The following is a 19,116-nucleotide window of genomic DNA, read 5'->3' as shown; positions in this document are numbered from 1 at the left end:
TCCAATCTTCTCACCCTAAAATCTGAGTAGAATTTGGTATTAAAATTCCGTTGTCGAGTGTTCATCACTGTGCAAGCCAAGAGCTCAGGTAGACATCATAAATTTTCTTTGGCAAGTCAAAACCACTGCATTTACGAGCATTGCGCAGCTTAGGCGAATCAATTCCCAAAGGGTGGAAGAGAATATACACTTAGTCATGCGTAATGTACCTAGGTGATGCATATTCTTTTTCATATGCCAACGCAGGTTCGGGAGCGCATCAGTGTTGTGGCTGTTTCACTCAACATTTTTCACGCCTTGGCTCGAGTCTGGCCGTGTTGTCGATGGGGAAACTGAACGCACAGCGATCCCGTTTCTAAGGTCTCCTCAATATAATAGGACAAGAATTATTTATTCGACAAAGTTGATTCGTTGCTTCTACATGTTTATGATGGGTTTCAACAATATTATATGTGTGTCAATCCTAAATTTTGTGAAGTTTGAGCACGTACAAAAGAGTTTTAAGGTCTCATGTTAAATCGTACCAACGTGATCTAGTTTCATGAGCCCGAAAGCCCCCTGACTCTCAACATGGTTCATGCAAGTTTTGATGATCAGAATTTCTGACACTCATACTTCACTTGACATTTGCGCTTGCAAAGAAACAGTTCCACGAGATTACAAGCGCACAACTCTTCGTCCACCCGCCATATCTCTTTGAAATCAGGGGATGTCGGGAATTTGGCTTGAACTGCATTTCACCGTTGGATAGGAATGGCCGCATCAATAATTCGGGTATCAAAAATTCGGCAACGTTGTGCACCGTTAACATGCATGGGATTTCGTGTACGCTGATGACTGACTGCTCAAAGCAAACAGCTCCGGAATGTGCACCAAAATCTGAAAACACGGAAAATAGCGGTTTCCCTGTATTGTTGTGTTGGAGATTCAACAAAAACAAAAGCAACCGTGGACCATGAGGCACCAGCAACCCCCAACCTGTTTGCGGAAACGTGTTTGATACAACAAAGACAATCAATGGCCAAGGAGCATTATAATTTCCGACTTGCCCAATACCGCCACGATCGTGTATTCACATGCTGAAATCCTCTGTGAGATGGAAATGATTCCAATCTAGACTGCGAATAATTTTGTCTACATTGTCGATATTCGAAAAAGCTGAGGAACATTCGGAGAAAATGTAGGCGGATATCCTTTGTTCATTGTCAAAAATGACATCGATCTATCTGACAGCTGCACTACAGGTGCATCCGTCTCAAACGTCATTATCAAACATGCAGCCATGAGCTCGAAAAGATCGTGCGTTGCGTAAGTTAGACCACAAAGCTTGCTGGACCTCAAAATTTAGTTTTGTCGACCCGGTTTTGTCTTTCCTACTTACTCATGTCCCCAAAATCGACGCTCACTGAATGGATGTGCAGGCTTTACCTTATTATTGGCATGATCAACGAGTGGACGAAGACACAGCAACCGAGCCTTTCTTTGGTTGTTTTGAATGTCTCGATGATGTTGAGGAAGATTATAATATGTCCTGTCCAGAATGGTGGGTCACAATAAAAATGACCAAACAGTCTAATCTCATCTTCGGCTCATGTGGGCTGATTTGCAACAAATACACAGCACCGGCCAAGGCAGTGTCCACAGCGAGGCAAATCTCGTAGATCGACGAGTCGTCACGGATGGCCAAACGCAGAATCCGGCAGCATATGACTTGATGAAGAAGAACTACCATCAATACCTTACTGTCTATTTGATCTGGTTCGTGAGTCACAGATATCTCAGTGAGCACTTACCCATGAAGTAGTAGCTTCGATCCTGTGTAAAAGAGCAACACATATGTAGAGAATAGCTGAAGAAAATTGAGGCAATTTACTGACAATGACCTGGCCCCAGTGTACAGAATTTGGAGGGCATATTCCAGCAACAAAGACCCTGACGTTGACTTTGACGAAGACACTTACATCGAAGCCATCGACGGCTTGGCACGCGGCTTTTGGTCTGGCCCAATCCATGATTCAATACTAAGCCGCAGCATGGACAAGATCCTGGCTGAGACCAAGTGCCGAATAGAAAAGTCTCACCAGCCTCCAGACCCTATTGGCATGTGGGAAGACAAAGAGACCCACCTCTCCGAACATGTTCCTGTTTTAAATAACGTCTCAACGGCTAGTAAGCATGCTCTGTATATAATTTTGACCCGTCCAAGAAGAGACATCTGTCATGGGCCGTTTGTTTCACCGCTTCTGCCCCAAAGCCTTTGATCAGTCTGCAGCTTCTGAGATACGTAATGAGCACGTGATGACTGATACCTCAACCATCCCATGAAGGTTTTGTTCTTTGTGCTCCGATAGCTAACTCTCAATACTATAGTGAGGAGAGGAATTGCTAAAACTATGATGGAAGACTTTGATACTGACCTAGCTATTTATTGGTGGCCTGCGCAAGCCCCTGACGTGGATGACTTCGGCAATTCAGACCTTTTTAGAACACAACCGTTTGTAAACGAAGTAGGCGAATTCCACGAACTTAGGAACGCCCTAGGAGATGATAACCTACCAGGCCCTATGAAACCGGGCACACCGCGCCTTCCGTGGGATATTTTAGAATTCGTCCCCCTATACCCCGACGAAAATAGGAGATCTCGTTCAGAACGGCTCAAACGGGATCTGTTAGATGAAATAGACCGGGCTCAGTTGGATGCGGTCAGAGGTGCCGACACACTTTTACGAGGCCGTGACATAGACACGTATTGGAGCAACGAAGAATTCATAGACAAAACTCTAGGCTTCATTTTTAATCTGCTGGCCTTCGACCCAGGTTTGTCCAGGATTCGCATGCTCGAGCTTGGGAAAATGTTCCATTCTCTTCTCATGGAGCCGTGGTACATTCAATACGGACACCCCGGACGGCCTCAGGGGCAAAGCCCGCAGTACCATGAAGATAGCAACTTAGCGCTGCGAAACATTATCATCAGGATGGACAATATGGCGACCTCTCAAGACCTTCAAGAGATACATCTTGACTACGATGGATCGTGGTGGGGTAACGTCGCCTACGATCAAGTACTCAATCAGAGGATCGACAATGCCACGGGCGAGCACCTTCAGAACGCGGCCAATGGCACTTGGCAGAGTTTCTATAAGACGTGGCTCCAAATTCTCGCTAACGTCGAGGTGAGCTTTGTGAGCGCGACCCAGGAACAGCTAGACAACGCCACCTCAGACAGCTGCGCGATATGCGGCGACGACTTCAATATGGACAATGACTACGACTGCGCGGTTGTGATTCCTTGCGGGAACAACCACATGCTTTGCAAAAAGTGCTACACACAGCTCAGCCTGACGCCAACAAGGCCATACACTAGCATGATTACCACGAAGAACTGCCCCCACTGCCGAGGCGAGATAAATTATACTGAGTCAATGAAAAACCTCACAGATGGTCTTCGGCTCATGCCGAGGCTGAACACAGATTTCCCATATACAACAATAACCAACTAACCTCGAAATTTGAGAGCGTCAACAAAAACGCGGATGGCAGATCGAATGCCATTTCTCAAACGCTTCTTGTATCCTTTTCATATCTCGCCGTAATATCGCACTAGGTTTGGCTTTCAAGAAATGGCATGCTCGTCTATGCGAGTGTTGGCTGCAGTGTGGTCCTGGGTTAGCTTGCGGTCATGTTTGCACACATGACACAGTAAACTGCCCTACCTTTCCAAAGTGCACACACTGGCCCTTTGAAGTTACCGATGGCAGTTACACAAAGACGCATTTATACCAAGTAACGAAGCTGTTGAAAGACATGGGCTGTGTGTAGTCTAGTGAGCTTGCCCCAGAATACCATTATTGCTGAAGGTGGACCAAGTAACCGTTTACTTCAAGCTTTGCCTAGATCTAGCACATATTCGGGCAAGGGCAAGTCTGCAATATGGTCACAAGCGTTAAATCAGAACGAGCAAGTTACCTTTCTTAACAAGTTTAGATTGTCTGTCGACTATAGCAGCGTCTGCTCCCTATCCATCGTGATCTCAGTTCGATCATCATCCTTGTGCAGGACGCGCAGTCTTGGTATTTCATTCTTACTCCACTTTGAAGAATACACCCCCCGATTGCGAATGATCTGGTGTGCGAGTATCCAGCTCCTGTACTCTGTTACTGACAAGTAGGCCACTGGGAACCCGAGTATGCTTGAAATGTGACTTTGAACATCACGTAATTCGTTCCAAGCCTATCCTTGTGTTCAAAGCCTTCAAAGCCGTGTCTGAAGCCCCTGAGCTCCGCAAGTCTACCAGAAAACTTGAGTTGACCCGAAAAGAGGAGCTTTTTAAGAGGAGCTCTGGCGATGTTGCTGAGTCGCGTACGCGTGCACTATTGACGGGTATTAAGATTCGATTCTCGCCGAGTCATTACCTGTCCGGGTCGGAACAAAGTGGTCTAAGGTATCAATTCTGGGGCCAGGCTTGCCTAATGCCCTCTATTCACCTGGGGCTGTGACCATAGCCTCCCAGATCATCGGATTAACCCCCCTAAGTCGCGCAGACATACCACACATTTACTCCTAGTAATACCCTGAGGTCACCCCGTTTGCTTTGTCCGCTGGTACCCCCATCATAAACCGGGAACTTTCACCTTGATACCCATCCCAAAGTAAAGTCAGGAAATTCGGCCCAGAATATGAGAAACACAAAATCGCGATAACAGCCTGGAAATTCCTTTCCCCTTCGCCCCGATTCCTCATGATAATGTCATTATATCTGTTTATGGCCGGCGTGGCCGATAATGGTTTCGAACAAGGTGGGCCTACCCCACCGACCCACGCTTCCCTGACACCTCTGCCAAGAGACATGTCATGGCAGCCGTCTCGGCTTCTCCACGGGGAAGAGAAGTTGTCAAATCGTCGAGAACGGGGAGTCAGTCGGCCCCAGGACGCCAAGTCCCGGAGAATGCCACTTGCTGGAAACTGGCTTCCCTTCACGCTGCCCGGAAAACTGCAGAAGCTAAGCGCTGCACCTGGAGTTCACACCGTTGGTTTCCGTTGCATCGTGAATGAGTCGTGCCATCGTCCGGCTTGCAGGAATTGCCCAGTGTCCCCCAACCAATTGTGCTTGCTGGTAAGGATTTGTTTTAAGTCTGTCTTGCAGTGCTGAAGATTTATGCAATTATTTCGCCATCCCTGGGACATGCCTTGAGGCATACTCTTTAGAGACCTTAGATTCTGTTGAGAGCCTCAGTCAGCATATGTCGGTCCCGATGGGGAAATAGTGCACGTGACTAGCGACTCCTGCTGGAACCTGATGCATGATAAAGTACCATGAGAAGTGGGGATGGTGATGCTCGTGTCGAATGATGCCCGGACGGATCACCGGCAGCACCCGTCGGGCTGACCGATCGGCGGGCATCACGATCGCGATGGAGACATCCGCGAGCAGATCTCGCGGTAAATGGGGAAGCGCCCACAATATAGAGAAGTGACTAACCGAGACTCGTCGGCGACGATAGAGGCGTCCCGTTGCTGGGCGTCGCGTATCCACACACCGAGTCGAGCTTCATCTCGCCGACGCTGTACAGCTCGCACTTGACGCGCTTGCTGTCGACGCCCAGGTCGATCAGCTGCTGCATCATCGTCTTCATGAATGCCTCGGGCCCGCAAATGTAGTACTCAGCGCCGCCGTGGCCCAGGTGCAGGAGTGAGGGTGAACACTTGGGCAGGTCGATGCGGCTGTTGTAGTCATAGGTAACGCCCTGGATGTCGCCTCGCGTGAGGACCGTCTTGAAGATGGTTGTGTTCAAGTTGAGGCAGCGGCGTTTGAGCACCGTCAAGCGCGTATTGAAGGGCACATCCTCGCGGCAGCCATGTATCCAGGATATGTGGCGCGTGGGCTGCTCCTCAGTGACGGCGTTGAGGATCGAGACAAGGGGGCCGACGCCGCCCCCCGCCGAGATCAGCACGATGGGGACGCTGCTGGGCACTGTCGTGTCGAGGAAGAAGTCTCCCGACGGATGGCTGCACTCGATGTCGTCGCCAGTCTTGACGCGGTCGATGAGGATGTTGGAGAGCATGCCCTCGTCATGGTAAGCTGTGTGCGCCTTCGCCCGCTTGACTGTGATCCGGTAATAGTCGCCGCCTCGTGGTGAGTCTGACATGGAGTATTGCCTCGTCTGGTAGTAACCGATCTCGGGCACAAACAGCCGGATGCTGATGTACTGTCCTGGTAGGAACTTGGGGAGCTGCATGCCGTCCTTTGGCACCAGGTAGAAGCTGAACAGGTCATCGGACTCGCAGACTTTTCGGTCCAGCTTGAACTTGCGCCATGATCCCCACTTGTATCTTTCAAAGTCCTTGTAGATGATCTTTTCTCTGCCAATCATCATATTTGAGAGGATCTTGTAGGCCTTCAACCAAGCGGCCTTGGTGTCTGGCGTCAGGGCCGGGCCCATGACATCCTCGAAGGTTTCGATGAGGAGGCCACCGAGGATCTCATAGTGCTCAGGTTTTATGCCAAGTGTGCAGTGTTTGTTGCAGACCCGCTCAAGCTTGGGGATCAGCTCTGAGATGTTGTTGACGCTGGTTGCGAATCGTAGGATGACGACGGTCAGCGCCCGCGCCAGGCGTCCGTCCTTGAGGTGGATCACGTTTAGGGTGTTGTTGAGCTCGGGATGCCTTTTGACGAGGGTGCTGTAGACGATGTCCGAGATGGATTCACCGTGCTCTTTAAGGAACGGTATGGTCCCCTTGACCAGCTGGGCCTCCTTGTATGTCAACGCCATGCTTCAGGTTGCTAGTGCCAGCCTCCGACTGGCCGTGGACCGGGGGAGATATCGGGGATCGTGGAGGAAAGGTGGGAAAGGGAAACGGACTAATGCAGATATCAAGATTCAGGATAGAGATTTGGCATCTTCTGGTTTATATCGTACGATTACATGTAAATTAGAAAACGTGGGAGCCACGTTGTAACCCACGCCCGCGGGCGATGCTTGTGCTTGTCAGCCCGGATGTAATGCTACCCCTGGGCCCCCCTATTCGAGTGGTGACCGCCCCCCCGATGGCATCTTTTTTCCCGCCCCCGCCCAAATTACTTTTCCTTGCTCAATGCGTCTTTTGCGAAGCGTGGGTCTGCTGCCAGTCATGTCCGTCCTTTGAACGCGTAGCGGCCCTGTTCCAGATATATTCGGGGAATTTTGACCGTACGCAGCCGAGGATCTCCCTGGGGGGGACGTGTGGAATTGTGGTGGCAGTGCGGCCAGTCAGTCATTTTGGGGGCAAAGCCGTTGAATGGACCCTTGCCTGTCACAACATGACGTCGGGGCTTGGGTGGATCGCTTTCGGAAACGAGGTCCTTTGCCCGGAGTATTGGGTTACTAGAGCCCCCAGCTCTGCAACAAGCGAGTGTTACTTCGCACCTGAAGCGAGTGACACTTTGGCGACCAACGGGGTGCAACAGAAGCAAGACCATGCGACAGGTCATTTAAATATGCTTTGACCACCAGCCCCTCTCGATGCACACGTGGACGGAGGCTTGAAGCTTTGACCGTTCTATCTCTCTACTGTGGTATGTGTGTGTGTGTGTGTGTGTGTGTGTGTTCGTGCTTCTGTCTATCCACATCTTTGTCTCTGTCCCCCTCGCCTTTTGGAAACGAGAGGCTGGCTGACTATCCGCCCACTATCCCTGGTTTCCACTCCTGCCTTGTGAAACCCTGAGCCCTTGAGCCTGTCAGGCCTGTCTCCACGGGGTCGTCTTGAACACCGCTGGGATTCGGGTTATATGGTGGAATTCAGGAGCTGCTTGTCTCCATTGCTACCGCTCCACATGTGTCGGCAGATTACCAGGTTGGCGTGCCCTGCGAGTCATACAGCCGCGCTGTCGGACGGGGTTGCTGCTGTCTCCGCATACATGTAAGGATCAGATCTGAATATCCAGTTTACACTTTCGTTCCGGCTTGGACCTGCTTGTGCCGGTCGGCTTCTCTCTCTCGCTCTTTTTTTTTATTTATCTTTTTATTGCGACGATCAGCGGAGATGGCGGCGTTCGTGTTCTCTTTTGATGGCCGAGTCATTTTGTACCTGACAGCATGAAGAGCCGCAAATCCCCAGAAACTCCTGCGACTTGGCCATGCTTTGCCCGGCCTGTCCGGTCCATTGATGGCCACTCAGATTGCGATGACAGAACAGTATGTGCACTTGAGCGAATAAGAAGGTTTGGGATCAAGAGTTTTTTTATCCCTGGGCATCGCTACGCCGTACATACATACTGCACAGGACCTCAGTTACTTGGTTTCGAACCAACGCAGGGCATTCGCCAATTTGTGTCCACACTCATCATTCGCTGGCGGCCCTGAAGCTTGTGGTGCAATGGCTGCGAAGGGTTTTGAGCTCGGGCTCTGCAGGATATTACCTTGTTCAGGCGCTGCAGAAGAGGTGCACAGCGGCATTTGACCAACCATGTCAAGCACGGACGACTGGTGACGGGGATTACCAACCGTGCCAAGGAGATCACCCTTGAGCCTCAGGGATACAAGGCACGGCCGCCTTGCCGAACCGAGATCTTCCCACCGAGGCCGCTTTCGACGCAGTGCTCCGTACTGTAGATATTAGCTGACTGTGCAACCTCTGCAAAGAATGTCCGCCCAAGGCCCCGGGAGGGGTCAGGGGCTCCTCCCGCTCCTCCCGCGCCGCCCCAGCACGGCAGCCTACTGTACATGTAGGCGTGCGCCAACCCCGGCAGTTCAGATTCCAGGGGGTTCTGGGGGGGTGTAGTGTGCCTGTGGTGGAGGGGCAGATCACAGCGGGGAGTGCGGAATCTGCAAGCCGGGGCCTGAACAGCTGTAGTGTAGGAGCTTGGTACTAGCAATCCTGCGCCTTATTAATCTCTTTTTGTTGTTGTCTGAGCGGTCGATGAGCAAGCTCTGAACCTTACGAAAGCCACCGAACCACTGGTCCCAACGCTATATATGCGGGCCCCACTGCTCAGGCACATACATGAGATCTCTAGCCTAGGTTTGCTACTAGTCGCTTTGAGGATCGTGATTGGAGATAGGCTCTGACACTGGCCTTGACTGCGGTGCGGCCCAATCTTGGCGGTAGGTGCTCATGCACCCTGAAAATCATTATCATGGGCCCTGTTTTGTCTGCCTGTGCCCCTAAAGAACTGGCAGAAGTTTCTTACTAACTGTGATGTGAGTGTTCAATAATGTATCAAGCTCGCCAAGACCTGACACAGGGGCCGAGGCCCGCCCAAAGCTTGCTTCTTCCTCCTCCCGACCTCTGGAGACTGGTTGGTCACTTTGGTCATGCATGAGAAAGCCTACTTTCAAGCGGTCAGTTTGGTGTTCATACTAACTACCAAAGTCAATTGGCCCTGGCACGGCACGGAGCTAGTGCTTGCAGATGGTCCTTATCAGTCTTTCAGCATCGATTCGCTGTCTCGACTACTTTCCCGGCTTCTAGCCGCCACCAAGGTGCAGTCATGTTTGCCGATAGAAGCGGCAGAAATACAGTGTACGTGCGAAGTCCGAGCGATAGCATTTGTTCCACCAAGTCATCACATGACCGTGAACCTCATCAATTGAGGTGCGAGCTCCGGTCGTATTAGCAGCAATATTTTTTTCTTGGCCCACCCCAATTATGGAGCTTTTACGGACAGCCGCGCCGGCAGATGTGAAAATCGAGGTCTCCGCCGACAATATTCAATTTGCGCGACCATGCTCCACTGGACAAAGACTCTGCGAAGATCTACAGTGCTGAATATCAGACGAGCACGGGCGTGATCCAAGGCGCCACGGCTTGCAAAAGTTCAGGGGAAATTCAGTCACCGAAGGCGTGGCGTCCGATCTCGTAGCGAGAAGCAGGCCGTGAGGGTCCTCTCGGTCAGGGAATTGCCCCACATGCACACAAGACAATACATATCATAGTACAAGAGGACTATTGACCAACCCAGCCCGTCTGATTTGTCCACGTCTGTCAAACATAGAATGAATCTTGATACAATGTTACAAGGCAATTGCTAGTCTTTCATGTATCCAGTGGCCTTCTCTGCTTGTACATTCCCATTGCTGGGGGCTAGCTGAGACAATATGCACCAAAAAACCGCTCACGATATGCCTAGGCATAGATTTGGGCACAGAGCAGACTCTTGATTGCCGGCTCGCATGCGCTGAGTTTCAAGACCCTGGAACTAGTTCTCCTTAAGAGGGGCCTAAGAAGTGCCCAAAACGGCACCCAATGTCTGTGTTGCACACTACGGGAGGTGGAGAGTTTTCCGCGTTAGCATGTCTAAGGACCAATGAGCAATTGCCCTCCAGGATAGCTCTCATCCAGTCTTTCGCCTCCAATGTTCTGTACAGGCGAGATCTTCTACAGAAAGTTTCAACTTGATACTACTTCCTGGATCGGTGAAGAGGCGCTTGGCTTCCTTCACCACTCTCCTCGCAGCTTGCGCTGTTCTAAACCTGTGAACACGACGCCGATCATCCTATGCGAACGCCGATCGATGCCCGATCCATCCAGTTCTGGAAACCTTATTCATAGAGCTTTTTGGCCCTTCTGCAAGTGTGCTCCAAACCATGCTTCCTCCAAGGTTGTACCCGTCGAACGTCAAGCCGCCCCTCCCGGGGACGTCATCTCCCGAGTCTGTGCGGATGAACAGACGGGATGCGTGCTCCCAGCGTTCCCACAAGTCAGCGCTGACTTAGGCGTCGACGACAGGAGCATCCCTAACGAATCTCGGTTCCGCTGCCAATTGTCCTGCTGTCCCAGGCGGAAATTTGGAATCCCACTTGGGAATGCTTCCATGTGTTTGCTATGGATACGACAGAGTGGGCTATTCGTCATCGCCGAAGTACTCCGTTCAACATGACTTACCCCATGCTGGCCCCTTGCTGGCAGTTCTGACTACTTCCCTGCATGTTCGTAGGCCATGTCATGATCAATGCATAGTTTTCCTGTGCTGAATTACAAAAGGGACGGCACGGGTGATCCTGAGCCACATGTGCATTGGCTTCATTCGACTCTTTGAACGATCCACTGTTCATCTCGCTGCCCGAAGACCGTAAGTACTATTTGATCTTACGGATGCGCCCCGCAGGGACAATAGGCCGAGACAAAGTGGATTGCTTCTCTCTACCGCTTTGTGAGACGATGGCGATATGACATCCACAACCAAGAAGCCCGACTTGCCAGCGGCGAGTGGCCTCACTGGCCTCACGACAGACCTGCCAGAGCCTGGCGACTTTCCAGAACTTGATGCCCAGACGCAGGTGCCAGTAATCATTGCCATCTCAGTCGTCCTCGTGCTGTTCTCAGCAACACTGGTTCTCCTCCGGCTGCACACGCGCTACAGGGTCATCAAAGCAGCTGGTTTAGACGACATATCGATAGGTGTTGCTCAGGTAATTATGTCCAACAGTCAACCATGGAGTTCATTTGGCCAGCAGCTTATTCCCTATTCAGATATTGTCCATCGGTCTCTCTATCATCACAATACTGCGTTAGTGCCCCCCCCCCCCGGTCCGTCCTCAAGTGCTTGAAAGCTGACAACAGGCTTCAGAGGCGGTATATGGCCTGGGAAGACATACATGGATGGTCTCACTGAGCGATCGAACTAAACAACTAGAGGTATAAGCATCCGAACCTTGTCCATTCTCTTGATACTAACTTCTGACCTGCATCAAGCTCCTGCTCGCCAATGAAGTTATGTTCAATGTCGCCAAGACGGTTGCAAAGGTTTCTTTACTACTCCAGTATCGCCGAATCTTCAGAGGAACCCGCACGGCAGCCGTGTGTCGGTGGCTCATGATATTCGTGCCAATCTGGTGTATTGTCACAATATTCCTTGTTTCGTTTGCTTGTACGCCGATGGCACAGTTGAACACAAACCTCACAAATATTTGCTTGCCAAGTCTTACAGTCTGGCTACTTACCTCATCGGTCAGTCTTGTGACAGACTTCGCAGTCGTTATAGCGCCTATACCTGCCACATGGGCTCTGCAACTAGACAAAAAGCAGAGGACTGTGCTCGTTGTGTTGTTCGGCGTGGGTTTCTGGTAAGTGTTTAATGTGTTGCGGTATTCAATTGTTCGCGCATCTAATCTCATCTTGGGCAGTACCGGTGTTGTCGCGTTCGCTCGTATATTTACTCTCAAGACGACTCTCCTCAACGTGGACACGTCCTGGAATGAGGCTCCCATTACCTATCTCGGTGTCATCGAGGTCAACGTCGCAATCGCATGCGCATGTGTCATCACACTACGACCCCTGCTGGCTACATGGTTCCCCCGCGTCTTCAAGAGCTCGTACGGAAACATGGACCGATACTGCGCACCCGAGAATAACGCTGCGTACTTTGGCACGAAGAAGTCGTCCCGGGATACCGGTTCCCATATCGCACCTTCCGTCGAGATATACGGTCTAGCGGACTTAGAGGTGGCTCAAGTTGTCGGGATTACGAGCAGCCAGGAAGAGTTGACTAGTCCAGCCTACTTTGAACCGGCTCACTTTGCCAACCATCGCGCCACGTCACAAGTATCTGCAAACAATGCTGTGGCGCGGGCACCTTCGAGGGTCATAACGGGCGGGCCATCTCCGGCCGGCAAGGTACAGAATCCCCACGACATCATGGTCACCACTGAGACCACGGTGGAGGTTGAGACAGTAGACAACGGCAGGAAGCTTAGGCGGGATCATCAGAGTTGGCTCACCGAGTCATCTCATGGCGGTGACGAGCGTTGATTCAATATCACGGATAACGAACCGTTTGGTCAAGGCTTTTCGGTATCATTGGCGGGAATGGCGGCTTTCCTGTAATGCGTCTACGGAGCGACCCATCTGCGCTTAGAGAGATACCCAGAGCAGCTTTTTATCAATGTCTGCAGGTTTCTGATGTACGATCAAAGGAATGAGGATTGGCATATGCGTTAATTGTAATATCACTCGGGCGGTTTACGCAGTGATGTGGCCATTCGTGAGAGCGCCATGTAACTGTGTAATTCGCATGGCGACATCAACGCGACGTGACCCATGAGGCTAATACCACGATGCAGTCCTGCCCCTGGCACATGTTTTACACTGTAGCGAATGCGACGAGTTCGCGCGATGACCGGTCACTATTCAGGGCATTTGATGCGGTGCCAGGCGAGCCAGGGTGACAGAAGAAGGCTGTGACTCCTTGTCAATAGATGCTGCTATAGCCTCCGTGGGGCGGTCCGAATGTGCTACATGGACAGGCATTGCGACCACTTCCCCTAACTTTAGCTCGTTTTGCCCTGACGAGTGTTTACCTTCAACGTAGTATCCAATGCCAACGGGACCCAGCACTTGCAGCAGCCTGGCATCGGCAGAGCGTGCATAGATACCTATAAATTTGCCCTTGCCCTTGACGTTACCGCCTTTTACATGTACGATGACCGAGTGTTAATGCATACCGACGATGTGGCGTGAAAAAGCCCCTCCATCTCAGACACCCACGCATTGCCCGACAACAATGCAGTTGCCAATTCCGGAGCCCTGATCCGATGGTTGCATGCTTATATTCCGGACAGGTGCCGCGTGTTATTGACCATGCTGGGCTGCAGCAGTATTGTCGCTGAAATGTGGTGGTCGGTTCCAAGTTCTGCGAAGGCAAGCTACTGCGGTAGGAAAAGTTTATTTGGGCCAAACGGATGGACTCCTCAGCATTTGACGAGACGTCATTTTTTTCACGTACCCCGCAGCGTGTTGGTGATCATGATTAGATTGAGAAGGCTTTTTTTTGTGGATGTGTACGAGCAACATTTCCCAGCATCTGCCCTGTCGTGACTCTGAACAGCTGGTGGTCGACAACAAGCGGCAATGGACTGTGTGATGCCAAGACGCCTGCGAGCACCAGTTTGACGAGTGTGCAAATGGGCAAACAATTTTTCCCAAGTGACCCCGGTTTCGGCGAATACGGACTGTGCGGCATCTCGATTGATGTAAATTTATCTGGCACTTGTTCAACATTGAAAGCTCAATCACACAAGCCCTGATATTTTCGAAAATGGAACAGCTGTAACAAAACAATGAATGATCAGGCAGAGATCAAATAACATGCGCTGCCCTGGAGCTTTGCACGCCACAGCATGAATGAGCTATATGGATCAAGAAATTTGATTCCGCTGCAACTTGCACTAAGGGTTCTATAGTGTAGCTGGTCATCACATCGGATTCTGATTCCCTTCATCAGTATCCTTCCGGGAACTTGGGTTCGAATCCCAATAGGACCTTCCTTTTTCATGTTTTTCAAAGTTTTTGAACTCCCTTTTGCTCAACTCTTTTTTGGGGTGGCATCAGCATTAAAGCATGCGCCATAATAAGCTGTAAATTTGTGTGATGGAAGCGTTGTGCGCGGACCATGTCGGGAATAGCCAAGCCTCCTCCCCTCCCATCTTGAGGTTCCCATCTTGTAAACCTTTGCCGATGAGCCAACTCACTCGTATGAAATCTAGCAATAGTCTTTGTTTGAGAGGACATAGTAGTCATCCTGCATCCACCTTCCACTCGACAGTCTGCCCTGATACGGCTGTCGATTCCGAAGAACAACCGGGAATTCCGGACAACCCTTTCCCTGCCTCTCACCCGCAGGCCCGCAGCTGTCTTCCCAGAGCACCGGGACGTTTACTACGGATCCATGGTGTCTATATGCGGGTCATTGTGTCTAGATCCATAAAAGCTTATTTCAACTTCATGTCTTCAGTATCGTCGTCGTTGCTGTCATCCTAACTGGTTTTGGCTGATCCTAGATACTGACGAGCTGATACTACTTACTGCTTAGATGCGCTCTGACCATATCTCGAGCTCTAGTCTATGTATCATCATTGAATATGATGACACGTTGTGTGGTGCGAGGATAACCTACTCAACAAATGCCCTCATACTCGTCTCAGTCCAGCCACTGCAATGAGAATACCCTATCTGCTGTGATAATTTCTTGTGTCTGGTCAGGGAATAGTACAGATTAGATTATGCATACACACTTGGAAATCGAGGCGGTAAGGCAAGAAATCTGACCCCTACCTACGATACTGTAATGGGCGAACAAAATCGCTGCTGGGGGATCATCCATAGCGACCACCTGTCTCAGCGCTAAGACCCAGTATCTAGTACAGCTTCTTAATTTCGACACTTTTGAGAATATTTCGGTGACCACTGTGGCAGATGGTTATAATAGGAATTGAGTAAATCCACAATTGGAAGGTAGGTTGCTTCCGGAATCATGTTATGACCTAATATTAAGTGGAGGACAATATTGTGACAACCTCGACAGGAAGGGGTATTTTCAATGTCTGTGACCACAGCCTCCATGTTGATCTGCTTGTAAGCATTGAGGTTCACATTTCTTTTCGTCTCATATGAGTGAAAAAGGCAAGTATTTCTAATCCTCCTTGATTATGTCGAGATCAAAGATTTCGTGAGCTCGAACTGTCATTGACAAGTGGAGACAATGGACCATTCCAATCATGACGAAGGCCAGATGCTCAGCTATTTGAGTCTTTAATTACTCATCCACGCTCTCAATACACGTAAACAAACTCATCGTTCTGCTTGTCCGTCAAATCTGCGAACGCAAAGTTCCCTACATCGTATTGATTATTTTCAATGATATCCACGTACCTTTCCTCCATCGAACTGTCGTGTAGACGAGCTGGCTTTTCGTGATTGATTCTTCTCCTTTCCTGGGCCCGGTTCAGGAGCACAAGGTTGACCACTTGTACTATTACCGCCCAGAATATTCCAATATACACGCCAAGCGTGATCTTCAGCCCTAAGTCGTATCGTGGTGCATCGCTGGCTTTGAATAGCAAGGGCCCGAGTATGCTGCCTGTCGACGAGGCAGCACTGTAGAAGCACACGGTGACGGATTTCTTGGCCTGTCCAGCTGTATTGGCCAGTACCCAGGACAGTATTAGGGTATTACAACCAAATATGAACGAGAGGAGGTGGTAGCCAATTAAAAACACCGCCGTGTTCGTCGTATCTTGAGGAAGCGCAAATAAAATGACAAGGCCTGTGATAACTGGCACCAAGGCACTGCCCAGTGTCAAAGATTTCCAACGGAATTTTGTAGCCAACCAGGAGACTCCGAGGACAACGATGTACTGCAACGCCCCAAATGGGATGTTCAGAAGCAAGGTAGTGTGCTCATCGTAACCCAAACGATCGAGCATCAAGGGCCCAAAGGTATTTGGTACCTGGGAGCCAAGGCTGTTGGCGAGTGACATGATGAAGAACAGAGTCGTCTTGACGTCCTTGAGTGCCTCGGAAATCTGGCTCCATCGAATTTCGCGTGAATCAGAACCTGCTTGGTTCGCTCGCAGTCGTTCGATGGCCATGGCTCGCTCGTCTTCTGAAAAGAATGATGCGGTCTGTATGTTGTCTTCAAGCTTCCAGTATAAGATTGGAACGGTGAAGATAGTCATCAGGCCAGTGGATAGAAACATGCTTGTCGCCATATTAGTGACCCAGCAGCGTTTCAAATGTCTCAATCCAGACTCACGCTTTCCACGGTTCCATGTGAGGTGATCTGATCTTTCCGAATCCGTATGAGAGCACGGCAGAAAATATCATCGCCGGACCATTCGTTCCATACCAGGCCGCGACGCGTAATGGTTGTTCTACTCGACGGTACCATGCTCCGGTCATGATTGCGAAAAGAGGAAGACAGGCAGCCTCGAAAATACCCAGCATGAACCGGGCGGCCAGAAGTCCTCCGAAGTGATAAGCGGCTGGTGTACAGGCCTGTGCAATCCCCCAGCCAAACAACATAACTGGCAACAAGGTCCTCGGCGGAAACTTCAGTATCAAGAACGCGGAGAAAGGTAGCCACACCAGCTGAGCGATGAGAACAATAGAGACCACCCAGTAGAACCGATTGCCCACTAGATCCAGGTCGCCTTGGAATCCAAGGATCGTACTGTAGTCAACAACCGTTTTATCCAGGCTCTGTAGGCTCTGTCAGTCACCGATCTCGAGTGTGGCCCGGACTGCAAGGACGTTACTTGGAGAAAGTAGACCCAGACCAAGATAACGAGAATGTTTTTATCCGTTTTGTGGCGTATCCCACGACTTTTCTCATCTGTCACCCTTACTCGGCTCCCCGACATGCGGCCGTGTTCCCAAGGACCCTGGACAAGGCTTGGTTTCTTCTTCTGAGGTATGTCGGCTTCGCTCCATATCGAAGTTGTCCACCTTGTATCCGGAATCTCATGGATGATTTCGTCTTCCACCATGTTATTTGGTGTCGTTTCCCCAATGTCATCCAGAGTTGTCGGCAACGCCATGCATGGAAATTCTCCGGACGGCTGAAAACATCTGTCAACCAAAGGTCAGACATGGGTAGGTGCGAGGCCAAGACTTCAACGCCATCTGTAGCCACGGAACCGGAAGGTTCCGTTTTATCAGGCCTCACTTTGCGTAAAGATCATGCGAGGAAACCCGTCCGCTTCCTCACTGAATCGCAAGGACAGGGAGATCGCAATAAGAGCTTAGATGGTGTCTGTGCAAAGTGACATGTGCGCATTGATGGACTTGGTGTTGGGTGACAATGCGGGGTCGCAAAAGTGAATATCAGTGACGGTTTCATTTCGATGACATCTTTCTCGCCTCTGCACTACCCAAGAGCACTTGAGGTTCATGTTGTAACATTTGATAGTCTCGTTACCTATGTGACCGAACAGGTTCTTTCAACTGCAGCAGTTCTGCAGAGTGCAGACTAGGAAAAACTTGCAGGCCATAAATATTACACGGCGCATGTATAGTAGGTCTGCTCACTAAGTACTGAGGCCAGACTCCAAGCCAACCTTGACTCCGGAGGACGTCTTGTTGTGTAGACACGAATACGACGCAAGCATGTATGTGTGCGACTGTTCTCAATGGTTTGGCCGTAAAATGGTGAGGTAGGGTCGTATCAAACCAGTGCCATTCGCATGCCATCAAAACTCAATCTCGACCAATGCTCATGTCACCTAGGTTCATCTCAACCCCAACGCACGAGCATTCAGGACGCAATCATTGCAAACTTAGATAAATAATGACACGGGCTACCATGATTCGAACCTGCTGAGATCTACAAAGCATTGACGACCACTCGTGCTTTGACCGCGATCTGGAGTCTTGGGAAACTCACGTCACAATTGGGAAGGTTCAACCAGATATCCATTCACCTCGTCGGCGATTGTTCTGGACCGATCAATGGAGGGTGATCACCAATCACTCTACGGACACATAGATGTATTCTTGTATACGACAGTCATGGAATTGCCTCCCCGAATGCTGCGTTGAGCATGAGAATTGATGACCGGAAGGCTTCCGGCGTATTTGTTCCTGAGCCTAGTTCCGCGGCACCCGCAACCGCTGAGTGGGACGGGGTGACAAGGAGTCATGAAGTGAACATACCGTACTTGTCATGTCTGACCAGAAGCCCAAGCCGCCGTTGTAGATTTCCTTGTCCTCCTCCGCACACTGACTGTCTGACTTCGCAAATGTGGCTCCATTCAATGATTCCTGAACCAGGAAAGCAGGCGGGTACTTCAATCATTTAATCTCTTCTCATATGAGAACCAATAACCAGTCCAGAGATGTCTCCACTATACCCTGTCGGGTCGGAACTCCGTTGTACAGGAGATATACATTTCTATCAAGGGTGATTGGTGTTTTCCGTCATCGATGACTGCAAACAAGAATTCAGAGAATATGGTTTGGGCATTCTCAGGTCAAAGCTCACTCACCACATGTCCAGTGTAGCATCGAGAAAGTGTGCCTGAGCTTAAACGCATGAGGGTGTCTATGCTGGGCTGCCGTCTCTGCCGGCAGGATGAGATTAATCCGATCACACCTCAATCTTCAGCCGCTCGAGGCATCTCCCATAGCAGCAGCTCCAATACGCCAGATCCTCGAATTAAAGGAAATTCTTTTGTTGTCATTGGTGGCTCCAACTGACCTCGACATGATAATCTAAGCTTTTGCAGTTGATATGCGAATAGCCCAGTGCTGAGTGATGAGACAGAATCGCTAGCGTGGAGGTTGGTCCCACCACTGCTGGCTGGTACAAAGTGTAAAGACGCATGATGGAATAAACACACGCTCTGATATTGTGACTGCCGATGT

The 19,116-nt window shown here is 50.3% G+C and overlaps 4 protein-coding genes across 4 annotated transcripts; 2 read left to right on the top strand and 2 right to left on the bottom strand.

Moving 5' to 3' along the window:
• Positions 1-1,282: 1,282 nt before the first annotated feature.
• J7T55_008022 (uncharacterized protein) lies at positions 1,283-3,500 on the top strand (the record flags this gene model as incomplete). The annotated part of the gene is made up of 4 exons (XM_053131175.1): positions 1,283-1,308; positions 1,621-1,781; positions 1,894-2,169; positions 2,371-3,500. 4 exons carry the CDS (start codon positions 1,283-1,285, stop codon positions 3,498-3,500), a joined length of 1,593 nt encoding a protein of 530 aa, XP_052990857.1.
• A 1,974-nt stretch (positions 3,501-5,474) lies between these two features.
• Positions 5,475-6,770, bottom strand: J7T55_008021 (globin-like protein; the record flags this gene model as incomplete). The annotated part of the gene is made up of 1 exon (XM_053131174.1): positions 5,475-6,770. The coding sequence occupies one exon, from the start codon at positions 6,768-6,770 to the stop codon at positions 5,475-5,477; it is 1,296 nt and encodes a 431-aa protein (XP_052990856.1).
• A 4,374-nt stretch (positions 6,771-11,144) lies between these two features.
• On the top strand, positions 11,145-12,726 carry J7T55_008020 (uncharacterized protein; the record flags this gene model as incomplete). Its single annotated transcript, XM_053131173.1, has 4 exons — positions 11,145-11,387; positions 11,671-11,845; positions 11,906-12,041; positions 12,102-12,726. The coding sequence occupies 4 exons, from the start codon at positions 11,145-11,147 to the stop codon at positions 12,724-12,726; spliced, it is 1,179 nt and encodes a 392-aa protein (XP_052990855.1).
• A 2,798-nt stretch (positions 12,727-15,524) lies between these two features.
• Positions 15,525-17,240, bottom strand: J7T55_008019 (mfs protein; the record flags this gene model as incomplete). The annotated part of the gene is made up of 3 exons (XM_053131171.1): positions 15,525-16,452; positions 16,508-16,953; positions 17,100-17,240. 3 exons carry the CDS (start codon positions 17,238-17,240, stop codon positions 15,525-15,527), a joined length of 1,515 nt encoding a protein of 504 aa, XP_052990854.1.
• Between the last annotated feature and the right edge of the window lie 1,876 nt (positions 17,241-19,116).

This window comes from Diaporthe amygdali, assembly GCF_026229845.1.
Source record: "Diaporthe amygdali strain CAA958 chromosome Unknown NODE_25_length_736740_cov_64_583793, whole genome shotgun sequence".
NCBI classification, from domain to species: Eukaryota; Fungi; Ascomycota; class Sordariomycetes; order Diaporthales; family Diaporthaceae; genus Diaporthe; species Diaporthe amygdali.
The sequence above is the reverse complement of the archived record's forward strand: the minus strand, read 5'-3'. Positions and strand labels throughout refer to the sequence as shown.